At 40.3% G+C, this 23,488-nt stretch overlaps 2 protein-coding genes, 2 long non-coding RNA genes and 2 gene segments (V, D, J or C); 4 read left to right on the top strand and 2 right to left on the bottom strand.

Annotated features, from left to right (window-relative positions):
- LOC132857248 (uncharacterized) overlaps window positions 1-1,012 on the bottom strand; it is a 246,149-nt gene extending 245,137 nt beyond the window's left edge. The window contains exon 1 of the mRNA XM_060887264.1: window positions 956-1,012. The gene's annotated coding sequence lies outside the window, so the exon portion shown is untranslated. The remainder of the gene's footprint in view (window positions 1-955) is intronic.
- Window positions 1,013-2,027: 1,015 nt separating this feature from the next.
- On the top strand, window positions 2,028-3,476 carry LOC132857299 (uncharacterized). Its single transcript, XR_009649534.1, has 3 exons — window positions 2,028-2,065; window positions 2,317-2,439; window positions 2,538-3,476. It is a non-coding gene; the product is annotated as an uncharacterized LOC132857299 (long non-coding RNA).
- Window positions 3,477-4,079: 603 nt separating this feature from the next.
- On the top strand, window positions 4,080-6,738 carry LOC132857314 (cathepsin S-like). The gene is made up of 4 exons (XM_060887286.1): window positions 4,080-4,121; window positions 5,271-5,430; window positions 6,103-6,205; window positions 6,415-6,738. The coding sequence occupies exons 1-4, from the start codon at window positions 4,080-4,082 to the stop codon at window positions 6,509-6,511; spliced, it is 402 nt and encodes a 133-aa protein (XP_060743269.1). The 3' UTR covers window positions 6,512-6,738.
- An 881-nt stretch (window positions 6,739-7,619) lies between these two features.
- Window positions 7,620-23,488, bottom strand: part of LOC132857290 (uncharacterized) — a 29,250-nt gene continuing 13,381 nt past the window's right edge. Inside the window, exons 2-3 of one of the 2 annotated variants that reach the window (XR_009649527.1) lie at window positions 8,929-9,003; window positions 7,620-8,095 (exon numbers count right to left, since the gene is read on the bottom strand). This is a non-coding gene — a long non-coding RNA (uncharacterized LOC132857290). Of the gene's footprint in view, window positions 8,096-8,928; window positions 9,049-23,488 lie in introns of those variants that run through there. The other variant, XR_009649526.1, reaches the window with a different exon arrangement.
- Window positions 9,084-10,186, top strand: LOC132857268 (immunoglobulin kappa variable 1-39-like). The segment is given in 2 exon segments: window positions 9,084-9,243; window positions 9,349-10,186. Coding segments are annotated over 2 exon segments (387 nt in total).
- LOC132857261 (immunoglobulin kappa variable 1-16-like) lies at window positions 10,913-11,814 on the top strand. The segment is given in 2 exon segments: window positions 10,913-11,127; window positions 11,207-11,814. Coding segments are annotated over 2 exon segments (438 nt in total).

The following is a 23,488-nucleotide window of genomic DNA, read 5'->3' as shown; positions in this document are numbered from 1 at the left end:
CTGGTTGAGTTTGTTGATGTCTTCTGAGAGTCTCTGCATGTTTTCCAGAGCCTGAAACATACAGATCAATATAAAAATAATTACACTGGGTTTTATGTTCATGTCCATATAACTTTGGAGGACAGGTTCCACCTGTAGGCCTCACCATAGTCACTAAGTCAAGAAGATGTGCAAAAGATATACAGAAAGGTCTGATATGATGTGCATGTGGTAAGAAGATGATAAGGACAGACTGTTGAACAAAAAATAAGAAGATGTCCGGGAGTAACAACACTTCACCTCCACCAGGGGGCGTTAATGCAAAGTAAATATTTGAACATTTCTCTTACCACTGAAAGTTGCTGCAAGAATTTGGCCAGGATGCCTGACTCCAAGGGGACATCAATTCCCTCCAGTTCTACAGAGTCATTCTTATGGTCCTCCAGCCACTTCATGATCTCATTCATCTTCATGTTGAGTGATATTTTAAAATGGATCATTTAAGATCCATTTGAAAACTTCTTCTGCAGCTCTGAATATGGCGTCAATTGCACATGTTTCTTTAATAAGTTTAAAAAGTTTGGGGATGTAGGACAGAATCTTCACTGTGATTTGTGCCGCTGTGCTGGATGCCACCTCAGCTGCTGTTTCACTCGCTGCCTCTGCTGCACCTTCAGCTGCTGAAGCTTCAGCGGTTTCTGCTGCTGTCTCTGCTGCCTCTGCACCTAACTTTTTCTTCTTAACACTTTTTGGTTCTTTATTTTTACTTCATGGTGATAAATGATCTGTGTTTATATTCGTCTCCTCTACAAATCACTGACAGAAATAAAGAATTGATGTATAAATGTGACCAGTGTTCACTAACATAATGATTTCACAGCTCTAACAGTTGATAACAGATGAGTGGAAACCTGTCACCTGACAACTCGCTCCATTACTTAATGTAAAAGATTCCTGTAATGTCATTAATTCTTACTTATCTATGTGTAAAGTGTCGAGTCTGAGCAGCTCTGCAGGAGTCACAGGAATGTGTGCAGGGGAAAAAACGCTGAAGGCAACCAGTTGTTTAACTTGAAGTAAACCCTATTTCTTGCTACAGTAAGCGATTGCTCAAATCTGTTCTCACTTCCCTCATCAGCACCCACATCTTACACTGCAACAAAATGATCTTAGCTAGTGAAAAAATCTTCAACATATTCTCACTGTCCATTCTATTAGGTTCACATTTATTATTATTCATGTTATCCAATGTTGTGGAAGTTTTGAGGTTTGAGAGAATTAAAGCATAAAATATCACACCGATCGGCACGGGCAAGAGTAAAAAAGGTTCCACAGTTTATTGTGTTCAGCTTTGCAGAAGGACCCAACACTCCACGTATAAAATCAGAGAGGAAGGGCCGACATCAGGGTAACATGTGGGTAACATCAGGGTTTTATAGACAGTAAAAGAAATGAAACAGGACATGTAAAAGCCAAAACATCGCCTGCTTATCCAAACTACCAAACTAATCCCACGGGGACAACTAAGGTCTCATGGGAAAGGTCTGATAGATACAGTGTTGAAGAGAAACTATAGTCACAATAACCACCAGCCGTGGGAATATCAGAAGCATAGAAGGACAGATTTGTGTGAACATCTCTAAAGTGAAAATGTCCACTACAACTTCCAATAGCCACTGAGTTTTTGCTTCCTCAGCTGACATTGCTGCACTACACTTTGCCTGTCTGCTGCTTCTGGAGTTCCACAAGTTAACAAAGGCTCCTTTTACAGCTTAACATTTTCCTTCACCGCTGGTGTCCACAAGGAGTTTGAGGATAAACAGTTCACAGAACAATGTCTGAGACCAAAACAAGTCTAAATGAGTTTAAATGCCAGAAAGTCACATACAAGTATAAACCAACACAGAACACGCAGTGAACTTGTTTGGGAAGTCGTGGCCTAAAGGTTAGAGAGTTTGACCCCTAACCCTAAGGTTGTGGGTTCAAGTCTCGGGCCGGCCACGACTGAGGTGCCCTTGAGCAAGGCACCGAACCCCCCCAACTGCTCCCTGGATGCTGCAGGATAAATGGCTGCCCACTGCTCCGGGTGTGTGTTCACGGTGTGTGTGTGTTCACTGCTGTGTGTGTGTGTGCACTTTGGATGGGTTAAATGCAGAGAACGAATTCTGAGTCTGGGTCATCGTACTTAGCTGTATGTGACGTCACTTCACTAGAGAAACTAAGTCAAATCCTCTTTTATGAAAAAAAATAAAAGTTCCAATGAAGTATGAAAGGTTTTTTATGTTGATTATTTTCTTTTGTTTTAATGTAAGACTATTTTGTGTGTCTGTGTGTCAGAGAGAGGAAACATACAGGAGAACAATCTGGGAGCAGAATGTTTTGGAAGTGATGAAGCACAATGAAGAAGCTGCAGCAGGACAACATACCTTTACCACTGGGATCAATCACCTTTCAGACATGGTGTGGTCCAGTTCTTGTGTTTCTGTGATGCCCATGGGGTTATATACAGGGCTAAAATGTGTGTGTGTGTGTGTGTGTGTGTGTGTGTGTGTGTGTAGGGTGACTGCAATGCCTGCTGGGCGTTCAGTGCAGTTGGAGCTTTAGAAGCTCAAATGAAGATGAAGAAGGGTCGTCTTGTTCCTCTGAGTGTTCAGAACCTGGTGGACTGCAGTTCTGAGGAGGGAAACTGTGGCTGCTCTGGAGGCCTCCTGACTAATGCCTTTAATTACATAATAAACCACAGGGGCATCAGCAAGGACGCTGACTACCCTTATGAACAAAAGGTATTTTTTATACATTCCTACACATATTTAATCATTTACGTTCATCCTAAGTTACTTCTATGCAATGTAAAAATGCAATATTCAGTAATATATAGAAGTGCAGCACATACATGAAACAATTTGTTTGGTCCAGCACAACCTCGTGTTGACCAAGGTAAGAGGTCTCCATCGTAGATACAAAGACCCACTTTCCCACTTCCAAAACTGGCTTAGAATTCTCCATCTCCACTTTGTCTGGAAAGTCATTTCATCTGGACTGAAGCATCCTCAGTAAATACACAAGAGATGGAGATTCCTGTATCTGTAATAATCATTAATGGATGACAAAAGAACCCATATTGAAGGCACTGTAGATGTGTGAAGGATTTCATTCAAAGTCAAACTTTATTTCTCTGTGTGTAAACAGTCCTTTACAAATGTTATAGAGGATGAGAACATCAGTCATGGAGACTTAATTTTTGATTATTATTATTATTCATGAATATTTAGTTAATAATTGTATTTTATTTATTTCCTATTACAGTTTTAATTTTTATATGTAGCCCAGGCTGTGTATCAGTTATGTCACAGGACTCAATAAACAGGAGATCTTTTATTCCAGATTACATGTTAAACAGTGCAGAGTTAATTATGAAGATTTGGGGAAATTAAAGTATGAAGTGTAAAACTAATCTGAAGTTACTGAAAATCAATAAAGTCTGTCTTATATCAGAATGGATCTGTCTCATTTCCAGACAAAACTGTATTAAGTAAATAACTAACCTAGAAACCAAACAGATATCAATCCTAGATATCAAATCTTATACATAGAAATCAACTCTAGATATCAATTCTGGGTATAAAACAAACTCATAAATCATAACAGACAACGGTAGCAGCCCTTAATCCTGTAGGACAAACACACTGACAAACATTTGACAGCACAGAAAACCATAAGGCTGCTCCAGTAACATGAAAGTACATGAAATCAATAACATGTCACATTCTCAGACATGAGTAACACCTCTGAGACATTACAACAGACAACACGTCTTATATAGGAAACAATGTGAGCTGAAATGACTCAAACTTTCTATTTATCACCACGTGGCACACGTGTTCGCTAACATGGCATGTGACCAAACCCGTTACTTTTCTGCATAAGATATAAGAAACAAAATACAACTTTCCCTTCACATGTGGAACAAATAGCATTTCAACAACATTGTAATTGTTCTTGTTTCAATAAACATGCATCCACATGGCTCATGAATCACTTCTACAGAATTAGTAAAATTAGCCTAGTGGTTAAGGTGTTGGACTACTGACCGGAAGGTCATGAGTTTGAATCCCAGGTTCACCAAACTGTCCCACTTAAAGGTGGGGTCTCCAATGTTTGAGAAATGCTCCAGAAAACTGCGTTGGGCCGACAAACTAAACAAAAATCAAAACTAATGTGTAGCCAATGAGCATTAAGGGGTGTGTCTTGTCAATATGGGCGGAGAGAGTGTTCAGTGCGCATGTGTGACATTAGCAGAAAGCGGTTTTAACATTAACATGGAGGATAAAAACAAAGAAAGAAAGTGAAGAAAGACTTACGATAAGGTAAGAAGTAGGACGTGTTAATATAGGATCAGCTTTCCAGCGCTGGAGAGAACTGAAGGAGCAGGAAGTTGGTCACATATTCACAGATTGGAACGGAGACCCTAACTTTAAAGGTGAGGTGCACAATGTTTGAAAGCCAATGTTGACATTTGAAATCACCAAAACAAACACGCCCCTAACCCAAATGGGTGTCACCCCTGTTTTTATAGCTCCGCCCCACACATACATACGTAACCCAGACAACTATTATGGTGGAACCTGCTGGGGGGATATTTTTATCAATAAATGAACACAATGAGTAATACTATGGTAATACAAATGTGTTTTTGTAGTACTGTGTGTTGTACCGTGAAAGGTTTAGCTCCGTTTCACGCGGAAGACGACGTTCAACACCTAGAACCCGAAGCAGAGGTAATGCAAGGTATCCACCATGTCAGTGTTTGAATCGCTTTCTGCTAATGTCACACATGTGCACTAAACACTCTCTCCACCGCATAATGACAAGACACGCCCCTTTCTGCTCATTGGCTACACATTTGTTTTGTTTGTCGGCCCGACTCAGTTTTCTGAAGCATTTTTCAAACATCGTGCACCTCACCTTTAAGACACAACTCAGATATCCAGTCTCTTGCAGCACATGTCAGCTTCTCCCACCTGGTTACACATATTTCATTTATTAGTTCTTTAAATTACGACATAACATACATTAAGATATTTAGACCCATTGCAGTGATGAGAATCTTTTAACAGAAAATGAAATAAAATTGTGCAACGTTAACATTATTATCTTTATAATGATATTTTGTTATATTTCTTATCTACATGTTTATTATATAAAATCATTACTATTAATGTTATTTTAATGGTTTAATAAGAATGAGCCACACATATAACCTTGTTGTCACATAATATTTCATTGTGTAGGTTGGATTTTGCTTCCCTAGTCATAAATATGGACGCTGTTCTGGTTTCCGGGTTCTTCAGCGTTATAATGAGTTTGAGCTGCAGAAGGTGGTGGCTAACATCGGGCCGGTCGCAGTAGGAATTAATGCTAACAATTCCACATTTTACCATTACAAGACTGGTGAGACACACAGGACAATTGTCAGTTGTTTATAATGAACTGTATGTGCATATGGATCATTAATATCTCAAACCTACTATATTTAAATTAAACATTTAAAATAAACAACTACAAAATAAAAGTCTTCAGTCTGAGTTACAGTAAATTATTGTATGCCACACTGACAGAGATGGCTGTAAAAATGACACCATAATGTTACTAGTGTCTCTGTACCTGTAATAATAACACTAGTGTCTTCTGTAGTATTTTTGTCTGACGTGTTTTGCAGTTTTTTAACAGAACAGTTCAAGACTTTACAGATATGATGATTGTGTCGTTATATTAGATAATGAAAAGTAGTGTTCTGAACAATGGACTGTTTAATTAATCACACAATTATTACATGTATCTGCTAATTAATTAATTTATATTAACAAAAATACTATAGTTGAACTCCTCCATGAGTTTGAGCAAACAGTTAGTACAGATACATGAACACTGTAAATGCTTTATGAAGAACCACATGATCCTGGTGTTAAAGAACAGTCCACCTTTGTAACTGACTGCTCAATTATGTGCTTAATATTAAAAACCTCATGACTTTTTGATGGGTTCCTCTAGTCTAAACCAGATGATCTGTGAACAGTTCTGAAGAGCCGTGTGTGTGTGTGTGTGTGTGTCTGTGTGTGTTAGGTATTTACAATTACTGTTCTGAAGCTCAACCACTGAATCACGCAGTTCTTGTGGTTGGATATGGAAAAGAAGATGGGCAACAATACTGGCTGGTCAAAAACAGGTTAAACACACACACACACACACACACACACATAAACATATATACACACACACGCAAACACAGACAAACATATACACAAACATGCACACAGAAACACACACACAAACATATATACACATACACACACACACACAAAGTTTTTTTGATATAGTAAGAAAATGATGGATTATAACCCCACTGGATAAAATGCCCCTTTCTCTCTTTTCCAGTTGGGGTGTTAACTGGGGAGAAGGAGGATATATGAGACTCCAGAGAAACAACAATCAGTGTGGAATCGGCAGCTACAGTGTCGTCCCCATTGTATAACCTCAGGAGATTTTTCCTTTCCTTGCTGTAATGAACTAATTTTATTCATTAATCTCTAATAAAATGTTAGTCTTCTGTACGTACGTATGCATGTACGCAACATCTGGTAGTTGTGATGAAAAAACATTTCTGTTTTTAGAATGAACAAAATCCAGAGCTGCTTATATTGTATACCATGTGGTCCATTCACCAGATTAATGTGAAATAAATGTTTGTTTTTAACATTACTGCATCCTGATTCATTTCTCTGGACCCTTTGGAGTTGTCTGATTTATCCTGAGCTCAGTTCTCCTTCTTCAGTGACTGGTTTCCTCTGTGACTTGTTGTTTGTCTCTTGTAGGCATCTAGTGACCTCACTGTTGTCTCATGTGTAAAGCTATATAAAACTTCCAATGCTTAGACATTAAATAACACACTTTTTGGTGCAAACATTTATTTAATTTGTTATTTAAGACCTGGGGTCTCATTTATAAAACTGTGTGTAGGATCCCTACTAAAAGTTTACGTACATCCAAAAGCCAAAAATAGCGTACGCCAAAAAATATTCCGATTTATAAAACCGTGCGTACGCACACCTGTAACAATGTTCCTGCAGATGTGCGTACGTGAACCAGCCTCATATCCCGCCCTGTACACGCCCATTTTTACACGCCCAGGTTTTTAGGCTTTGCTAATTTCTGTTCAAGCTTTAAGAGATTCAGTGTTTGTCTATTAAATTAATTAAAGCAATAATTGATTAGTTATTAAAATCTTATGATTTGCAATTCTTATAAATCATCAGTTTAATGAAACTGTAACTGTCAGTTACCTCAACCATAAATCCTGCTCTAAAGAAAGACATGAAAGCAGCTTCCTGTTCCACACCCAGATAAACACACAGAGTCAGTTTTAAGCAGGAAATCAGAGAGCAGTGTAGAGGAAGTGAGATTTACATGAAGACGGCTGAGTGATCCTCTTTCTCCCAGAATAGAGCAGCACTTTCACCAGATGTTCAACTTTCTTCATCCAAACTCACTGAAGCACAACACACAGCCCTGAATCTACAGCTAAACACACTCTCTCCTCACACTGATAATGACTATTAACTCCAAGAAAAGAACACACAATGTCCAAAATGAAGCTTTATTTCAGCAGAGCAAAACTACAGGAAGAGCAACAGGACAGTGAAGAGAGTAAAGACAGAAATGTCAGCATTGTGTAGAACTGAAACTCTATTGTAGATGGATGTGTAAGCAGCTCAGTGTTCAGTTCTATCTTGGAGCTGTTAGCCTTAACACTGGCTCTTTCTGAACGTGACCGGATGATCCACGCCCTCGTGGGAGACCGTACAGACAAACTCCTCCCCCTTTTCCCAGAGTGCTTTGCTGAGGGTCAGGGTACTGCTGCGTGTGTAACCGTCCTTCTTCTGTTCTTCTGCGCTGGTCAAGACCCCGTCCTTCACCGCCGAGCCGTCCACCGTCCAGCTCACCGACGCCCCCTGTGGAGAGTAGGCAGACAGCAGGCAGAGCAGCGAGGCCGATTCCTCAGACTGGTGCAGAGAGGAGGGAGGGAGCAGAGACACGGAGGGCTTCACCGTGGGACCTTCTGTAGACCACAAACACACAATAAACACACCTTTACACACGCTTACACAACATTTACTCATTACTGCTTCTTCACATCACTGCACTTCAGTAGAACTACACAGCAGGAGAACATTTCCTAGTTCCTCGTTCTATTGTGGAGACACTCGGACTTTGATGGCCTTTATTCTGGGAGTGTGTTCCAGTCCTCCTGAGTCCTTCTGTTATTGTACATGTAGTGCTACAGAAAAATAAATCCACTGCTGATGGAAATACACTGATATTCCACACAGTCAGGGCTGGAAAACATCACACCTTCCCTTTGAGTTTCCAGAGAAGAAGATTTACTCCATTACACAAATCACATATCTGGCAAAGAGGCTGAGAAATCAGTTCAGTGAAAGAAATAACCACATCACACCACATCCACCTTTCTACACACTGTTTATCTTTGTTTCCAGATTCAAAATCAGTCCATCAGTAACATGACAGAAGGCTAACAGACACAGGATGAAGTTTTCTACCATGTCCTTCACAGCACACAATATGAACTTCAGAAGCTGTGAATGTGAAAGTGCTGTTTACTGATGAACACACTGTCTACTTATTCAGCTAACAGCTAACTCCTGATTTTTAATTTCCTCTATCTTATTTTTATTTTACTGAAACTGTCTCATCATCAAAACATACTCCACATTCCTTATCTCCAAATTATAAAGACATACAAATGAATAAATGAATAAACAAACAGAAATTCTTTATGATGTCCACATTTTTCTATTTGTCTAAACTTTAATATTTTGATAAACAATAAAAATAAATGAATAGAATGTTGAATAAAGAAGAGAGACTTACTGATGATGAGTTTGGTTCCTCCACCAAAAGTGTACCACAGTGATACATTCTAATGAAGCCGTCGTACAAAAACCTCTGTTACACTCCAGTGACCACACACACACACACACACACACACACACACACACACACACACACACACACACACACACACTGTTGTGGTGTTTGCATATGTGTTCTGTGTCACTGCTACACACACTTTAAGAGCTGTAGTGCTGATCAGAGTGTGTTCAGTCCTTTCAGAGCCACTGACACGCAGCACAATGATGATGGTACTGAGTCTCCTGCTGGGGACACTGGGACTCCTCGCTCACCGTGAGACATTCTCTTTACTTTTATTATTCATACACATCATCACATCACTCTCACACTCATTACTACATCTGTTTCATTATTTTAACTCTGAATCCTTTTCTTTAGAGTCTTTTGGGGAAATCGTCCTGACTCAGTCTCCAGGATCTCAGTCTGTTTCTCCAGGAGAATCTGTTACTCTCACCTGTAGAACCAGTGAGAGTGTTAGCAGTTACCTCCACTGGTACCTGCAGAAACCTGGAGAAGCTCCTAAACTCCTGATCTATGCTGCATCTACTCGTCAGTCTGGGATTCCAGATCGTTTCAGTGGCAGTGGATCTGGAACACAGTTTAGTCTAAAAATCTCTGGAGTTCAGGCTGAAGATGCAGGAGATTATTATTGTCAGCAGGGTTACAGCACTCCGTACACACAGTGTTACAGCGTCGTACAAAAACCTCCCTGAGCTGTAGAGGAAGTTCTCTGACTCAGAAACACACACTGATCTGAGAACAGCTGCACAGCTGCTAAAGCTGCACTCCACTGAACATCATCAAACATCTTCATGTTTCAAAAATAATCCTTCTTAAAAAGCAGAAATCTCTTCATCAGCTGTTCGTGCTGTGATGAGAAATCAGCTGATGTGTGTAATGATATCTGATGATTTCCACCTTCTGCTAAGAGGAGCAGTGTCTACTACACACTACTGTAACACACAATGTAGTGCAGGATCTTTCAATAAGAGTCAACATTTATTTCTATATGATTCTAGATTTAAAGATTCATTTTCTCATCATCTGTAAAGTTTCAACACAAACCAGTCTCCTGTTCTACCCCAACCTGATGAAATGTAGACTGATGTTCAGTCATGTGGCCACTAGATGGTGCTGTAATGGAACTGTATACATGCTGATCTGTTACTGTGATGAAGAGAAGATGGACTGAGGATTAAACAATCTTTAAGATGAACTAATTTACATTTTTTCTGTATTCCCAAAATACTTGACCAGTCTGATCTCCTCCTCTGATCTCTCCCATCAACAAGATGTTTCAGACTGCAGACCCTCTGATTACAGGATGGTTTTGTTTTTCACACCATTCTGTAAAAACTCTAGAGATGGTTGTGTGTGAAAATCCCAGGAGATCAGCAGTTTCTGTAAAACCCAAACCAGCCCATCTGATACCAACAACCATTTACTGTTAAAGTCACAGAGATCAGACTTTTACTCCATTCTGGTGTTCGCCGTGAACTTTAACTGAAGCTCTTCACCTAAATCTGCATGATTATATACACTGTGCTGCTGCCACATGATTGGCTGATTGGATAACTGGATGAATGTGCAGGTGAACACAGGTGAAGGGTCCTGATAAAGTGGTGTATATCATTTAGTCCATACCTGGAAAATGTCCCCCAACCAACCCAGATAAATAAAAGCAGTTAAAGCAGTGAAACTGAGAGAGAGAGAGAGAGAGAGAGAGAGAGAGAGAGAGAGAGAGAGAGAGAGAGATCAGTGAAGTGAGAGAGAGATTTACATGAAGACAGCTGAGTGATCCTCTTTATCTCAGAATAGAACAGAACTTTCACCAGATGTTCAAGTTTTTTCTGCTTATTAAGAGTCCAGACTGGAAACATCAACGTCTTCAATAATCAGTACAGTGATACACTCATGGTACAAAAATCTGTTACACTACAGTGACCACACACACACACACACACACACACACACACACGTTTCCATAGCGAGAGGTTCCACTTTGCATTATCAGCTCATGCTTCAGTGCCCTGTGAGTGTTTATAGCCCTGTGACTTTAACACTTCATGACTGAGAGCTGCTGCTCAGCGACTTCACCCACAGAAACCATGAGTTTGATCAGCGTCTTCATCTGCACACTGCTCCTCTGTGCTCAAGGTAAGATTTCACTCAGTCAAATTTATTCAACATCTAATAATTATCTTACCTACATTTCTTCATCCTTCTCCTTTTTCAGGATCCCAAAGTCAGGCCATTGTGACTCAGAGTCCTGCAGTGAAATCTGTTTCTCCAGGAGACACAATCACCATCAGCTGTAAAACCAATGTTGCTGTTGATAATGACTGTGGTGGTAAATATGACTGTTTGTACTGGTTTCAGCAGAAACATGGAGAAGCTCCTAAAAACCTGATCTATAGGGCTAGTACTAGAGCATCAGGTATTCCAGATCGATTCAGTGGCAGTGGATCTGGAACTGATTTCACTCTGACCATCAGTGGAGTTCAGACTGAAGATACTGGAGATTATTACTGTCTAACTGATCATTACAACACATTCAAAACTTCTACGTTCACACAGTGTTAGAGCGTCGTACAAAAACCTCAGTGAGTGAGACTGCTGCAGCTGCAGGTGCTGAGGAGGACGATGTGATGCAGCACAATGACACGGTTTAACAAACACAATACACTTACTCAGTAGTCAAGTCCAGCTTTCTCACCTCTGAGGTTCATTTACATATTTGACAGAGCTGCCATGAGGCCAAAACCCTGATCAGAGGTCAGTAGTTGGTCATTTACCACTTTAACCAGTGTGGTGTTAGAGTGTGGTGAGGAATAAATCAGAAGATTTTATGTGTCTTACTCTCATACAGATCTGCACCTAGATGTTCAGCTAACACTTTTTTACATTAGACCTGAGTTTGAAAGCTGATACTAAACTTCATAGCACATGACCTGGTAATCCAGCTGTGAATTAAAACACCTTCACAACACTCCATTCCCTGTCGTCCCTTTGATGATGTCAGAGCAGTGTATCATATACTGTGACATGAATACCTGTAATTATCCTGTACAACCACTACCATGAGTCCCTCTGTTCAAATCCCACAGCAAAACTCAGTCACATGTCATTTCCTCTCTAATGTCCAGGCCTTGGTGCTTTTGAGCTTCTACCTTGCAGAACTTCATGACAGAGTCATGTGTTGACAGAAGACATTACAGTAATTATAAAACAGTACATACAAGAAGTTTATTCATGAACCTTCATCAGATCTTCCACATTTTCAGCATCTGCACATTTGTACTGAAGCAGAATGGTGCGTTGTATCTATGAATCAAAGAGCATTGTTTGGGTCTCGTTGCTTTATGCTCCTGTGGCAGAAAACTGATATCTGGGCCAAAATGGGTTCATTTATGTGTGTTTGACCTTCTGGGTAACATATAGGTATGAAAATATAGGACCTTCATAGGATCTATGTGGAGAAAAAGGATTTCACACTTAAAATACTTCTTGATACTTTTAAACTTTTTTCTTTTTTAATCAGTTTAACTGCATTTTTTAAGATGTTAAATGATCATTTTATCAGGGACAATCAAGAAATAAGTTTCTTTTCGAGGGAACTCGATGCTGAGTCAGGGCTGACACTATGGGAAGGTGGCTGTAGTTTTTCCCAGACCTCCATGTAGAGGTGTCGAGGTCTTGGGGGAATCCATTTCGCCGGTCGGTGGCAATCAGGAAGTTTCTCCCTTGCCGCAGCGAGCAGCCTTGGCCATCTTCCAGCCGCACCCAACCCCCTCCTAGCTCACTCAGGGCAGTACAAATGGTTAGGGCCTAGACCTGTCAGGTGAGAGGAGACCTTAGGTCCGTCATCTTGGCCAGGTGAGCTACAGTATGAAGGAGTCCTGATGCCCAAGGGCCAGGGTTTTAGGAGCGTCCTATTCAGGAAGGCTCCCCCTACTGCTCACCCTGCTGCCTCCGGTGTTTTGTGGAGCAGTAGGGTTTGTGCCTGCTCCTCTTCCATGCACAGATCTCCATGGGTTAGCCCCTGCCAGTGAGCTGTTTCAAAGCACCCGGGAGGTCTGCGCGAGATTGACACCACTATCAGACAACCAGGCAGCGTGGAAACATCTGCCAGGGGTGTCTCAGTGGGTCCTGGGTACTGGAGAAAAAGGCTACAAGATCTGGTTCTCCTCCTGTCCTCCGCTTTTTCAGGGTGTGTTGCCCACGATTGTTGGCAGGCACTAGGCGGTGTTCCTCCAAGAGGAACTTCTCTCACTCCTGAGGAAAGGGGCCATAGTGCATGTTCCCCTCCCAGAGTGGAACTCCGGCTTTTACAGCGGATATTTTGTTGTTCCCAAGAAGGACAGGGGGCTGCTTCCGATTTTGGACCTGTGGGCTCTGAACTGTACTCTGAAGACTTACAGGTTCAAGATGCTTACTCTCAAGGTTATTGTGTCCCCGTCAGGTCCAAAGACTGGTTTGTGACGTTCGACCTCAAAGACGCTTATTTTCACATAGGAATTCTGACAGAGCACAGGAAGTTCCTCAGTTTCGCTTTTGGGGTCGAAGTATACCAGTATTGTGTTCTTCCTTTTGGACTAGCTCTTTCACCATGTACATTTATAAAGTGCATGGAGGCTGCCCTGGCACCGTTGCATCTCCAGGGCATCCGTGTACTGAATTACCTGGATGACTGGCTCATTTTGGCCCAGTCAAAGGCTATGGCGGCCAGTCTTTGAGATGCTGTGCTTGCCCATACGAGGTCTCTAGGCCTCAGGTTGAACCCAGAAAAGTGTGTGCTTTCTCCTTCTCAGAGAACCACATTTCTGGGGGTAGTTTGGGACTCCACTATGATGCGGGCACATCTGTCTCCCGCTCGGGTGGGTTCCATCTTGTCAGCAGTGAAAGCTATTCGGGGCCCCTCTGTCGCCGAGACACAGAGGGTGCTTGGCCTCATGTCAGCAGCAGCCAACGTTATCCCTTTGGGTCTGCTTCACATGAGGCCATTCCAGCTTTGGCTTAGGTGGCTCATTCCAGCTTTGGCTCAGCTTTGGCTCAGGCCTCGCTTTTCGGGCTGGGGAGCGGCCACGTGGTGGGGCGAATTTGGTGAATTCTCCCGCCAAGGAGTCGACTCACTGTCCGCTGTGGTTTTCCCCTCTCTCATCTTTCATATCAGTTTTTTTACATTGCCACATGACTGAGTGGCCTCCGAATAGCTGCTCACACCAAAAGGGAGACTGAAATGACTCATTATTAGCCACCTGAGAGAACTAATTAGCATAAACCAACAGTCACATCCAAGCAACACTACAGAATCAACAATACTTTAGAACACAGCTCTTCTAGTGACAAAAATCTAGATCCAACTGAAACAAGTAAATAGTACACAATCTTAGTCGGAATCATATCTTACCAGTAGAGAATACATTCAAAGCAACCAAACTCATTCACACCTCATAACACTGCACCCCACACTCCTGCTTCTGCTCTCTCTTTTTCCCCTGGAACCAACCTTAGCACAGAGGAGAATGTTCCCCCACCCATGATCACTGCAGCTCAGGTGTGCTGAGGAGCCTACATCCCAGCAAAGCAGCTTGTCCAGATGGAGTATCACCATGACTACTGAAGATCTGCTTACTGTTGCTGGGAGACCATCTAAAGCGCAACTTTAACCTGAGTGGGGAACAGGAGAGGGTCTCTAGGCTGTGGAAAACATCCTGCATCATCCTAGTTCGGAGCAAACCACACCATGGTAGGTTGAATGACGTCAGGCCAGTCACCTTGACATCACAAATAATGAAGACCATGGAGCCGGTGCTGCTACACCACATGAGGCCACAGGTCTACTATGCCCTTGAGCTTCTGCAGTTTGCATACCAAGAGAAGGTGGGATTTGAGAACACCATTATCTACATTCTATACCAATTCCTCTCTCACCTGCTCACGAGCAGCGAGAGAGAGAATTACATTTTTGGATTTCTCCAGCGCCTTCAACACTATTCAGTCCACTGCTCCTCAGAGATAAACTTATAGTGATGGGAGTGGGCTCTTATCTGGTGGCCAGTGGCGTACCGTGGGGTTTCAGTCAGGGCCTTCAGTAAGCATGTAAACCACATACATACTGATCTGTTACAGCTAAGGAAGCCATATGTAAATAATGCGTATATTCGGCTGCACATACAGGCACTCAGCAACATGACATCTGATCAACAATTAACCTAAAACAGTATGCTAGGTAAGGGTGGGTTGAATTCAGACAAAATTTCCCTGCATGTATCAATAAATGTAATCCCCCTATGCACACTGTGTGCATAGTGTCACATTCACATCCACATGCCACAGTAGGCTACTATCAATGCAACACAAACCACTTAATAACAATGTGCATAAGCCATTAATAATGCTTATTATCAGATGCGAACCACAATCTGCATGATACAATACTCGTTAAATAGTAAAGCACTCACCCGTCACTTGTAATTAAAATTCATGTGTCTTTTTTTTTTTTTTTGCCAAAATGTTCAATAACGTCCTCATGCAGTTGTCCTTTTTGCTTCAGCTGATTGAGCAAGTCTTTCTCAATGGAGAGGGAGGCTAAAGAAGGCAGCCTCGATTGTCCATTTGTGCTCCTTGTGTAGGTTTTAATCCATTTAAGAGCCAAAAATGAGCTTTCCACAGAGGCTGTAGACTCTGGTATTGTTAGGATCAGGCATGTGAGTGTGCAAAGTTGTGTCATACTGTCTGCAAGGCTTGTCTGCCTCAGAAAATTCAGGAGATCGTTTATACTTTTACTGTGAAAGTTTGACATGCTATACATGACTTTGAGCTCAGCTTTGAGCCTGCACAAACTGTGCACCGTCGTTCTCCATCACACTCCTGAGCTCTGCCTCTGGAAATGTCTGCTAGAATTTTTCAAATTGCTTACAATCCAGCAATCCAACAAACATCGGTCTTTTGTGATCTTCAAATCTGTTCCGTTTTCTCTGCTCATCAAGCTGAAAATCCACACGACATTCACCAAAAGTTTTTAAATTCACGACTGACATTACAGTATATGGCGCTCTGAGCCTTGGTGTATAAGAGCTGCCTTCGTGAAGCTGATCAGACTGTCAAAGCCAGAATCATTCCATGTCCCTTTACTCGTATTAAAAAGTAAACACGGCCAAAAAATAACTTGTGCTGGGTGCTAGCTGTTAGCCACTCATAGCGCTCATAATTGCAATACTTAAAATGGCACACAAAACCTTTGCCGGCCTTTTGTTAGTGAATCCAGTTTGGCTGTAGGTCTTCCTTTCTCAACTATCTCAACTGTATCTGCAACAGCGGATGTCATTTTCTTTGAAATTCACGAAACTGAATTTCACGTTCATACGTTGGAAATTTACGACAGACATTAGGGATAGCACTGGGCACGTTACTTAGACCCAGAGAACGTGCTGTCAGTAAATGTCAAAATTTGATTGGTTGATTTTTTTTCTGTCACTAATGCTTGTAACAAATCAGATGTGTTTTCCTTCAACAAAAGCCTAGCAATATCTGTAGAGCTGTTTCCAGCTGTGTAAGCTGATTTTTAAGTGACTTTTTGAGGGTACTCCAGTTCAATCTTAATGAAACTAACAAATTTTGCAATTTTGTGGACATTACACCAATGAAAATAAATAAAAAGCATACTAAAGAAAAACATTTAACACTTTTTAAAAAAATATTTTTATAGGGCCAGCAGAGAAGGCCCTGCTGGGCTTGACAGCCCACCACTGCTGGTGGCATGGATTACAGACTACCTGACAGGCAGACCTCAGTACATGCAACTGTGAGACTGCAGGTCTGACATGGTGGTCAGCCATATTGGGGTGCCACAAGGGACTGTGCTCTCGCTGGTCCTGTTTACCCTGTACACCTCAGACTTCCAATATAACTCGGAGTCCAGCCACATGCAAAACAGGAGGAAGAGTACTTGGAACTGATACAGGACTTTATTGCAGGGTTTTGGACCCTAAGGAACTGTAAGTAAGAAAAAAACATTTGATATACAGATGTGGCCTTTAAAAATGCGCGTCTCGGAGAGAAGAGTGCCGCGAGGACTTCCGGCATTCTGGGGCAGTCTATCGAAGGGGAGTCAAATGTTCGGTGCAGGAAATACAAAACCTGTAGAGAGCAGTCGTGTTTCATGTAGGCTGACGAGTCGACAATATGTGTTATTTTCTTTTGCCGGTTACATAAACAGTCACATATTATTCATCCAAATCCGACTCAAACGCGCATCATGTGTGTTTTATTTCTGTGCACTTAGAAGATATGTGATGTATAACTGAGTCGTGCGACTATCTCCGCTGTCACGGCTGGCTTTTTGGTACCGCTCGATGCAACTTTGGATTTCCTCAGGCGACGTGCGGTGTGTTACGGAAAAAAATCTGTTCTGTTGGTTTGTTGATGGTAAAAACAAATGAGATCTTGGTGCCAACTTTGGGGTTATTAGCGATAGTTTATCAGTATTGCAGCAAATAGTTTGTTTTGTATTTCCAAATCGCTTTTAAATCTGAATAAAGAGTGTTATTTGGTGTAATTAGTGTTTGTTTTTTATATATTATGGTGTAGTAGAGGATATGGCAAACAGCTCATCCTGAATGAAATCCCTCATTCCATATCTAAAGCATTTTGAGCGCAATATAAATGTATCATATTGTTATTCTTATTATATATGAATAATAAGCTAATTTATTTAATTTATTTAAGCTACATTTAAACAAAAAATTTATTTAAAAAATGTTTTTATAATTTTTTTGTTTAAATGTAGCTTAAATAAATTGATTGCGACCACTTACTGTACCTTAAAAAAATTTAATAAATAAAGTAAATTGTAAATAAAGTAAATAGAGTAAACTGAATGAATCATTTTTTTCAGTGTGTGTTGTAAGATCTGTAAAGTGTTATCAGTCAATAAATATCTGTTTTAGTCATTATTTATATATTTCATAAAATACAATGTTATCTAAATACAGTATGTGATGCTGAGGTATTTTTTTTATTAAAAATAAGCTCCAGTTCATGTTCTCTGAACAATAAACACTGTTTAACACATGATTTTTAGTCTATATAGAGGTTGTTCTTATGTAGTTATGTACTAATTTAGCATTTTTTATCTGATTATTTGCCATTGAGACATATCACAATAGAGAGATTAGCAACCTGTGCGGCGCAGATCGATTGACACATGAGATCAATGTAACGTGAGAGTGATAAGCTTTTGAATGGCTCTCAAGGAACTTTGATGTCATAGATTGATTTGTCTGCGCATTACTGCATACAGTCAAATACATGTAAACGATACGCCTGTTTCATTACGTTTAGGCAGAATACAGATGCCCCTACACTCGTAATATATTCATTTATTAAAAAAATTTAAAAAATGGCATCACCCTCATGTCCATGTGTGCACGTGTAAAATTAAATATGAAAAATAAAATATGCATTATTTATGTCTCCCTACAGTCTTTATTTTAGCTGCTTCATAACTTTTAGCCTTGATAGACCACTGACACAACCCCCAATACTAATCGATCTCCTCTCAGGGATTCAAAAGAAAACCGTTTTTTCCTGTATTCACCATGTTGTGGGGTGATTGCAGTTACTTTGTTTAAAAGCTATTTCCAGCGTAACTTAAAGGGTATTTCAGATGAATGTTTATGTAACCGTATGCTTCTGTGGTCTGTGTTGTGTTAGGAATGAGTGAAGAAAGACAGGAGGTCGCTGGATTGGGTCTGCATAGAGAATGTATTTTTATATAGACAGGCCTTCACGGCAGCCTCAGCTCACACAGCAGTAACACTCTTTCGTTCAGGTGAAAGACGGAAAAGCAGAAAAAAGACAGAAACGGAGAAATCGCAGTAACTCCGTGCAAACTTATACAGGGCAGAGCATTAAATACGACAGTATAAGCTTACAACCACAAAAATATGGTTCGTCAGTGCATACCTGCATAGAGAATGTATTTTTATATAGACAGGCCTTCACAGCAGCCTCAGCTCACACAGCAGTAACACTGCCAATAAAAATAACAATCCCAAATATACCAATAAACATATGATGAATATATATGATCTTACATCTGTGAATATCTAACAAAATAAATAAAAACATTTTAAACATTGTGTATTTCTGTGTGTGCATTATTTTTAACCTATGCTAACAGCTGATCTGTAGCATGGAACACAGCATACCTCTTTCGTTCAGGTGAAAGACGGAAAAGACCGCCAAAAGAGCAATACAGCAGGTATGGCTACCTGGGCTGAACCACTTTGTTGTAAAAGGAGGGGGGGGCATCACCTCCTTACAGACCCTTTTTAATGTATTTTTATAAACACTGTTTTAAACAATTGTAGAACTGTACCCAATGCGTATTAACAGGAAAATCTTGTGAAATAAAACAATTTTAACCTTGTTACACTCACCCCCACTGATTTCACTAGATTTTGCGTAACATCATGAACAGCACACAAAAGAGCAATCCACCATCAATAAGAAACAAAATAAAATAAAACCGTACACAAAATATCCAACTCTACAGTCAGAATACTCAGCAGTCAGGCGTAATCCCCAAAAATACAGACTGAAGAAAGTCTACCAATATTGCTGTCCACTGAAGGACTAGGAAAGGCAAAGGTCAGCTACTCCTGTACCCAACCGTAGGAAGACATGCCATATACACATCTTATCAATGGATCACAACCAACACTGCATAATTGTCTATCTTAATAGACTACACACAAATGTGAATTATTCCCATGAAAGGAAATTCAAAGTGAGAAATCCCTGAAAAAAAAAACAGAAAAAGAAAGAGTGAAAAAGAAAAAAAAAAACGTTATACACGACCTCTGTATTAAGTCATTTCGTTTTCTCCAACGAGATTCAGAGTGAATAGGAAATACATAGTCTGCATGAGCCTATTTAACGGCCTCACCAGTCTCAACAGAAACCCCAGTACATCTTATTCCTCTTTAAGAAAATATAAAACAGAAAATGCATCAATAGATACAATAACCACAGAACAACAAAAACAAAAACATCAAACAATAAGGTCATACAAAAATGAGAAACCATTTACCAATAACCCATGGTATCATTTTGTTCTACCCAAAAAGATTCTTGACAAATTGACTAGACATAGTCTGAATGAGCCTATTTAACGGCTTTACACGCCTTCTATATCTAGTACAATAACCCTCACTCTGATCAGGACATTTCACTGACAACTCCGTCTTTCCAGAGGTAGATGGTTGTACAGTAGGAAAAGGCTCACCAACCGGGCGTTCATCAACTGCCCTAAACCCAGTGTTACACTCCTCACTGAAAGTGACACCCATTACAGAATCATCCTGATTCCCATCCCTGTATTCAGAAGAGTCTCAAACACCTTCATCACAGTCCACATGGAAGTCAACATCAGCAAAAGTAACATCACACTCACTGGTAGCAGATGTGCCCAACTCCCCTCTAACTTCTACACCATCACTTGCCTGAGCAGCGTCCGCACACATCACATTCACCCAATTCATCCCTGTTTGCCACAGAGCTGCTAGAGAGGTCGGCAACCCACTGAGTAGTTCTTTCTTCGGCAAGCTGCTCAAAACTAGAGTCCTCAGGTCCATCACCACTCAAAACTGATAACTGTTCCTCAACAGCGTCTGCATCAAGCAATGGCAGAAAGTCAACTGGCATAATCAGGCTCCTATGAACGGTTTAACAACACCAGAAGGGCTTCTGAGTTTGTATGTGTTCAGCAAGGGAAGTTTCACAGCTTCGCAGAGGTCTCGCTTGAGTGACTGCACATATTTGTCAATGTCAACTGTTTCTCCATTCAAAAGTGCAGGTCCAAACATAAGGTCAACAGGTAGTCTCGGAGTACAGCCGTACATGAGAAAGAAGGGCGAAAACCCTGTTGTCTCCTAAACTGTACAATTATATGCAAAAGTCAAGGTGTTTAACATTTGCGGCCATCTGACTTTCGATCTGGGTGGCAGTGCACGGATCATGTTACCAAGAGTGCGGTTCATTCTCTCCACCTGGCCATTGCCCATCGGGTGGTACGGTGTGGTGTGCGTCTTGTCAATACCAGCCAACTGACACAGCTCCGCAATCAACAAACTCTCAAAAGTGGCACCCTGGTCAGAGTTAATGCTAACAGGAAAACCATATACGCAAAAGAAATTATTCCAAAGAACCCGTGCCACTGTCCTCGCAGATCGTAGAGAACAAGGATATGCACACGCCAACTTTGTGAAATGGTCAGTGATTACTAAAACGTCGACAGACTTATTGTTGTGGTCTTTAGCGGACCAAAAGTCTATACAGACTAACTCGAGTGGTGACGAAGTGGTAATGGAAACTAATGGGGCCCTAGCCTCTGGCTCAGGAGCTTTACTAACAATGCATCTCTTACAGTTGTGGACGTAATCCTTGACATCTTTCTCCATGGTATCCCAATAAAACCTCTGTCTGGCCAATCCCAATGAGCCTGACCCTGATGGCCCGCATCATCGTGAATGCCTTTCAACACTGCCATTCGGAGCGATTCAGGTACAACATATTGGTAAGTTTTCTGTTTTGTCACCGGGTGCTTGGACACACGATACACTATGTTCAACTATTGTTGAACATGTGTACAGTGGCCACAACCCAGGAGCTTCCTTGGATGTTTTTATGAGTATGCTTTTGAGCATTGTTAATAAATATGCACCGATGAAAAATATGGTAATAAAAACACATACTGCAAGGTGGATTGATTCAACATTGAAAAATATGATGACGCAAAGAGATGAGGCTAAACAAGTGGCTGTGAAAACAAGATTATTAGAGGACAGATTAAAATATTGTAAATTAAGGAACCAAGTTACTAAAATGAATAAAAGGAAAAAGAAAGAGTATTACAAAAACAGAATTGATAGTGTTAAACATGATGGTAATAAGCTTTGGCATATCTTAAATGAAATTCTGGGTAGAAATAGAAATGCATCCCCTTCTTTTGTAGAGTCTGATGGAGGTTTTATAACAGAATCTAAAGATATTGCAGACTATTTTAATGATTATTTTATAAATAAAGTTAGTAATTTAAGAAAAGGTTTTGGAACACAAGATTTTAATTACTGTGAACTGATCAAAAAGGAAATCATGGCTAATAAAATGTGTAACTTTAACTTTAATTGTGTGCAAACTGCAGAAGTGATGGCCCTGTTAAAGTCTCTTCCAACATATGGTAGTCCAGGCACAGACAACTTGGACAGCCTAGTATTGAATAAAACAGCCGAATATATTGCTGATCCGTTGTGTCATATATTTAATCAGTGTATAGTGAGTGGGATTTATCCTACTCTGTGGAAGGAAGGGAAAATTATTCCATTGATAAAAGACAATCGATTATCTTATAATGGGCAAAACTGCAGACCTATAAGTATTTTGCCTGCACTCAGTAAAGTTATGGAAAGGATTATTCATACACAAATTAGTAATTATTTCCAGAAAAATAATTTGATGACTATGTTTCAGCATGCATATAGAAAGGCACATTCTACATGTACGGCTCACACAGATGACTGATGGATGGCTTAGAAGTATGGATAATTCTGAATTAGTTGGAGTGGTCTTCAGTGCCGCTTTTGATGTAATAGACCACAATATTTTAATTAAGAAATTGAAGAGCTATGGCTTCACTCCTTCTGCTATTGCACTGATGAAAAGTTATCCTAGTCCTAGTCCTACAGAACTCAGCGGGTTTTTTATAATGGTTCTTTATCTAATTATAAAGCTTTAGCATGCGGTTTACCACAAGGAAGTTGTTTGGGTCCTCTTTTGTTTTCTGTTTTTATTAATGATTTGCCCTTAACTGTTAAAAAAGCATCAATGACAATGTTTGCAGATGACTCAACTGTTTACTATGCTTCAGATTCATGTGATAAAATTAATCATGTTCTTTCTAGAGAATTAGATTCGGTGTATGAGTGGGTTAGTGGAAACAAATTAGTATTAAATATATCCAAAACTAAAAGTATGATTATTGGATCAAAACAAAAATTGATGCTTGGATCGGAATTAAAGTTACATATATAGCCAGGCAAAGAATACAACAAGTAGAGAAGGCTAAACTGTTGGGTTTGGTTATTGATAGTAGTCTTTCTTGGACAGATCACATAAATACTATTGTTAACAGAATGGGATGCGGCATTGCAGTAACAAAAAAATGTTGCCATTATGTAAATCGGGACACTTTAAAAATAGTCATTAATTAATTTTTAAAAAAAAGTCATTAATATTATGTCATTTGTCATACTGTACTGATGTGTGGTCCTCTGCATCTAAAAAGGACTTGACAAAAATACAAATTGTGCAAAATAAAGCAGCAAGACTTGTTCTGGGCTGCTCAATTAAAACAAGTAGAGATCAGATGTATTCTACTCCTTCATGGCTCACTTTAAACCAAAGAATAACAGTTACTTTAAGCACCATGATATATAATACATTGACAATGAAA

This window comes from Tachysurus vachellii, chromosome 14 (genome assembly GCF_030014155.1).
Source record: "Tachysurus vachellii isolate PV-2020 chromosome 14, HZAU_Pvac_v1, whole genome shotgun sequence".
NCBI lineage: Eukaryota > Metazoa > Chordata > Actinopteri > Siluriformes > Bagridae > Tachysurus > Tachysurus vachellii.
Note: the sequence above shows the minus strand (reverse complement) of the source record. Positions and strands in the feature narration are given on the sequence as shown.

Excerpts from the sequence above, each read along its gene's own strand:
- LOC132857314 (XM_060887286.1), top strand. The coding sequence starts at position 4,080 with ATGAGTTTGAATCCCAGGTTCACCAAACTGTCCCACTTAAAG. Across the intron at positions 4,122-5,270 it reads CCAAACTGTCCCACTTAAAG|GTTGGATTTTGCTTCCCTAG; the intron begins GTGGGGTCTCCA and ends TTCATTGTGTAG. Across the intron at positions 6,206-6,414 it reads TACTGGCTGGTCAAAAACAG|TTGGGGTGTTAACTGGGGAG; the intron begins GTTAAACACACA and ends TCTCTTTTCCAG.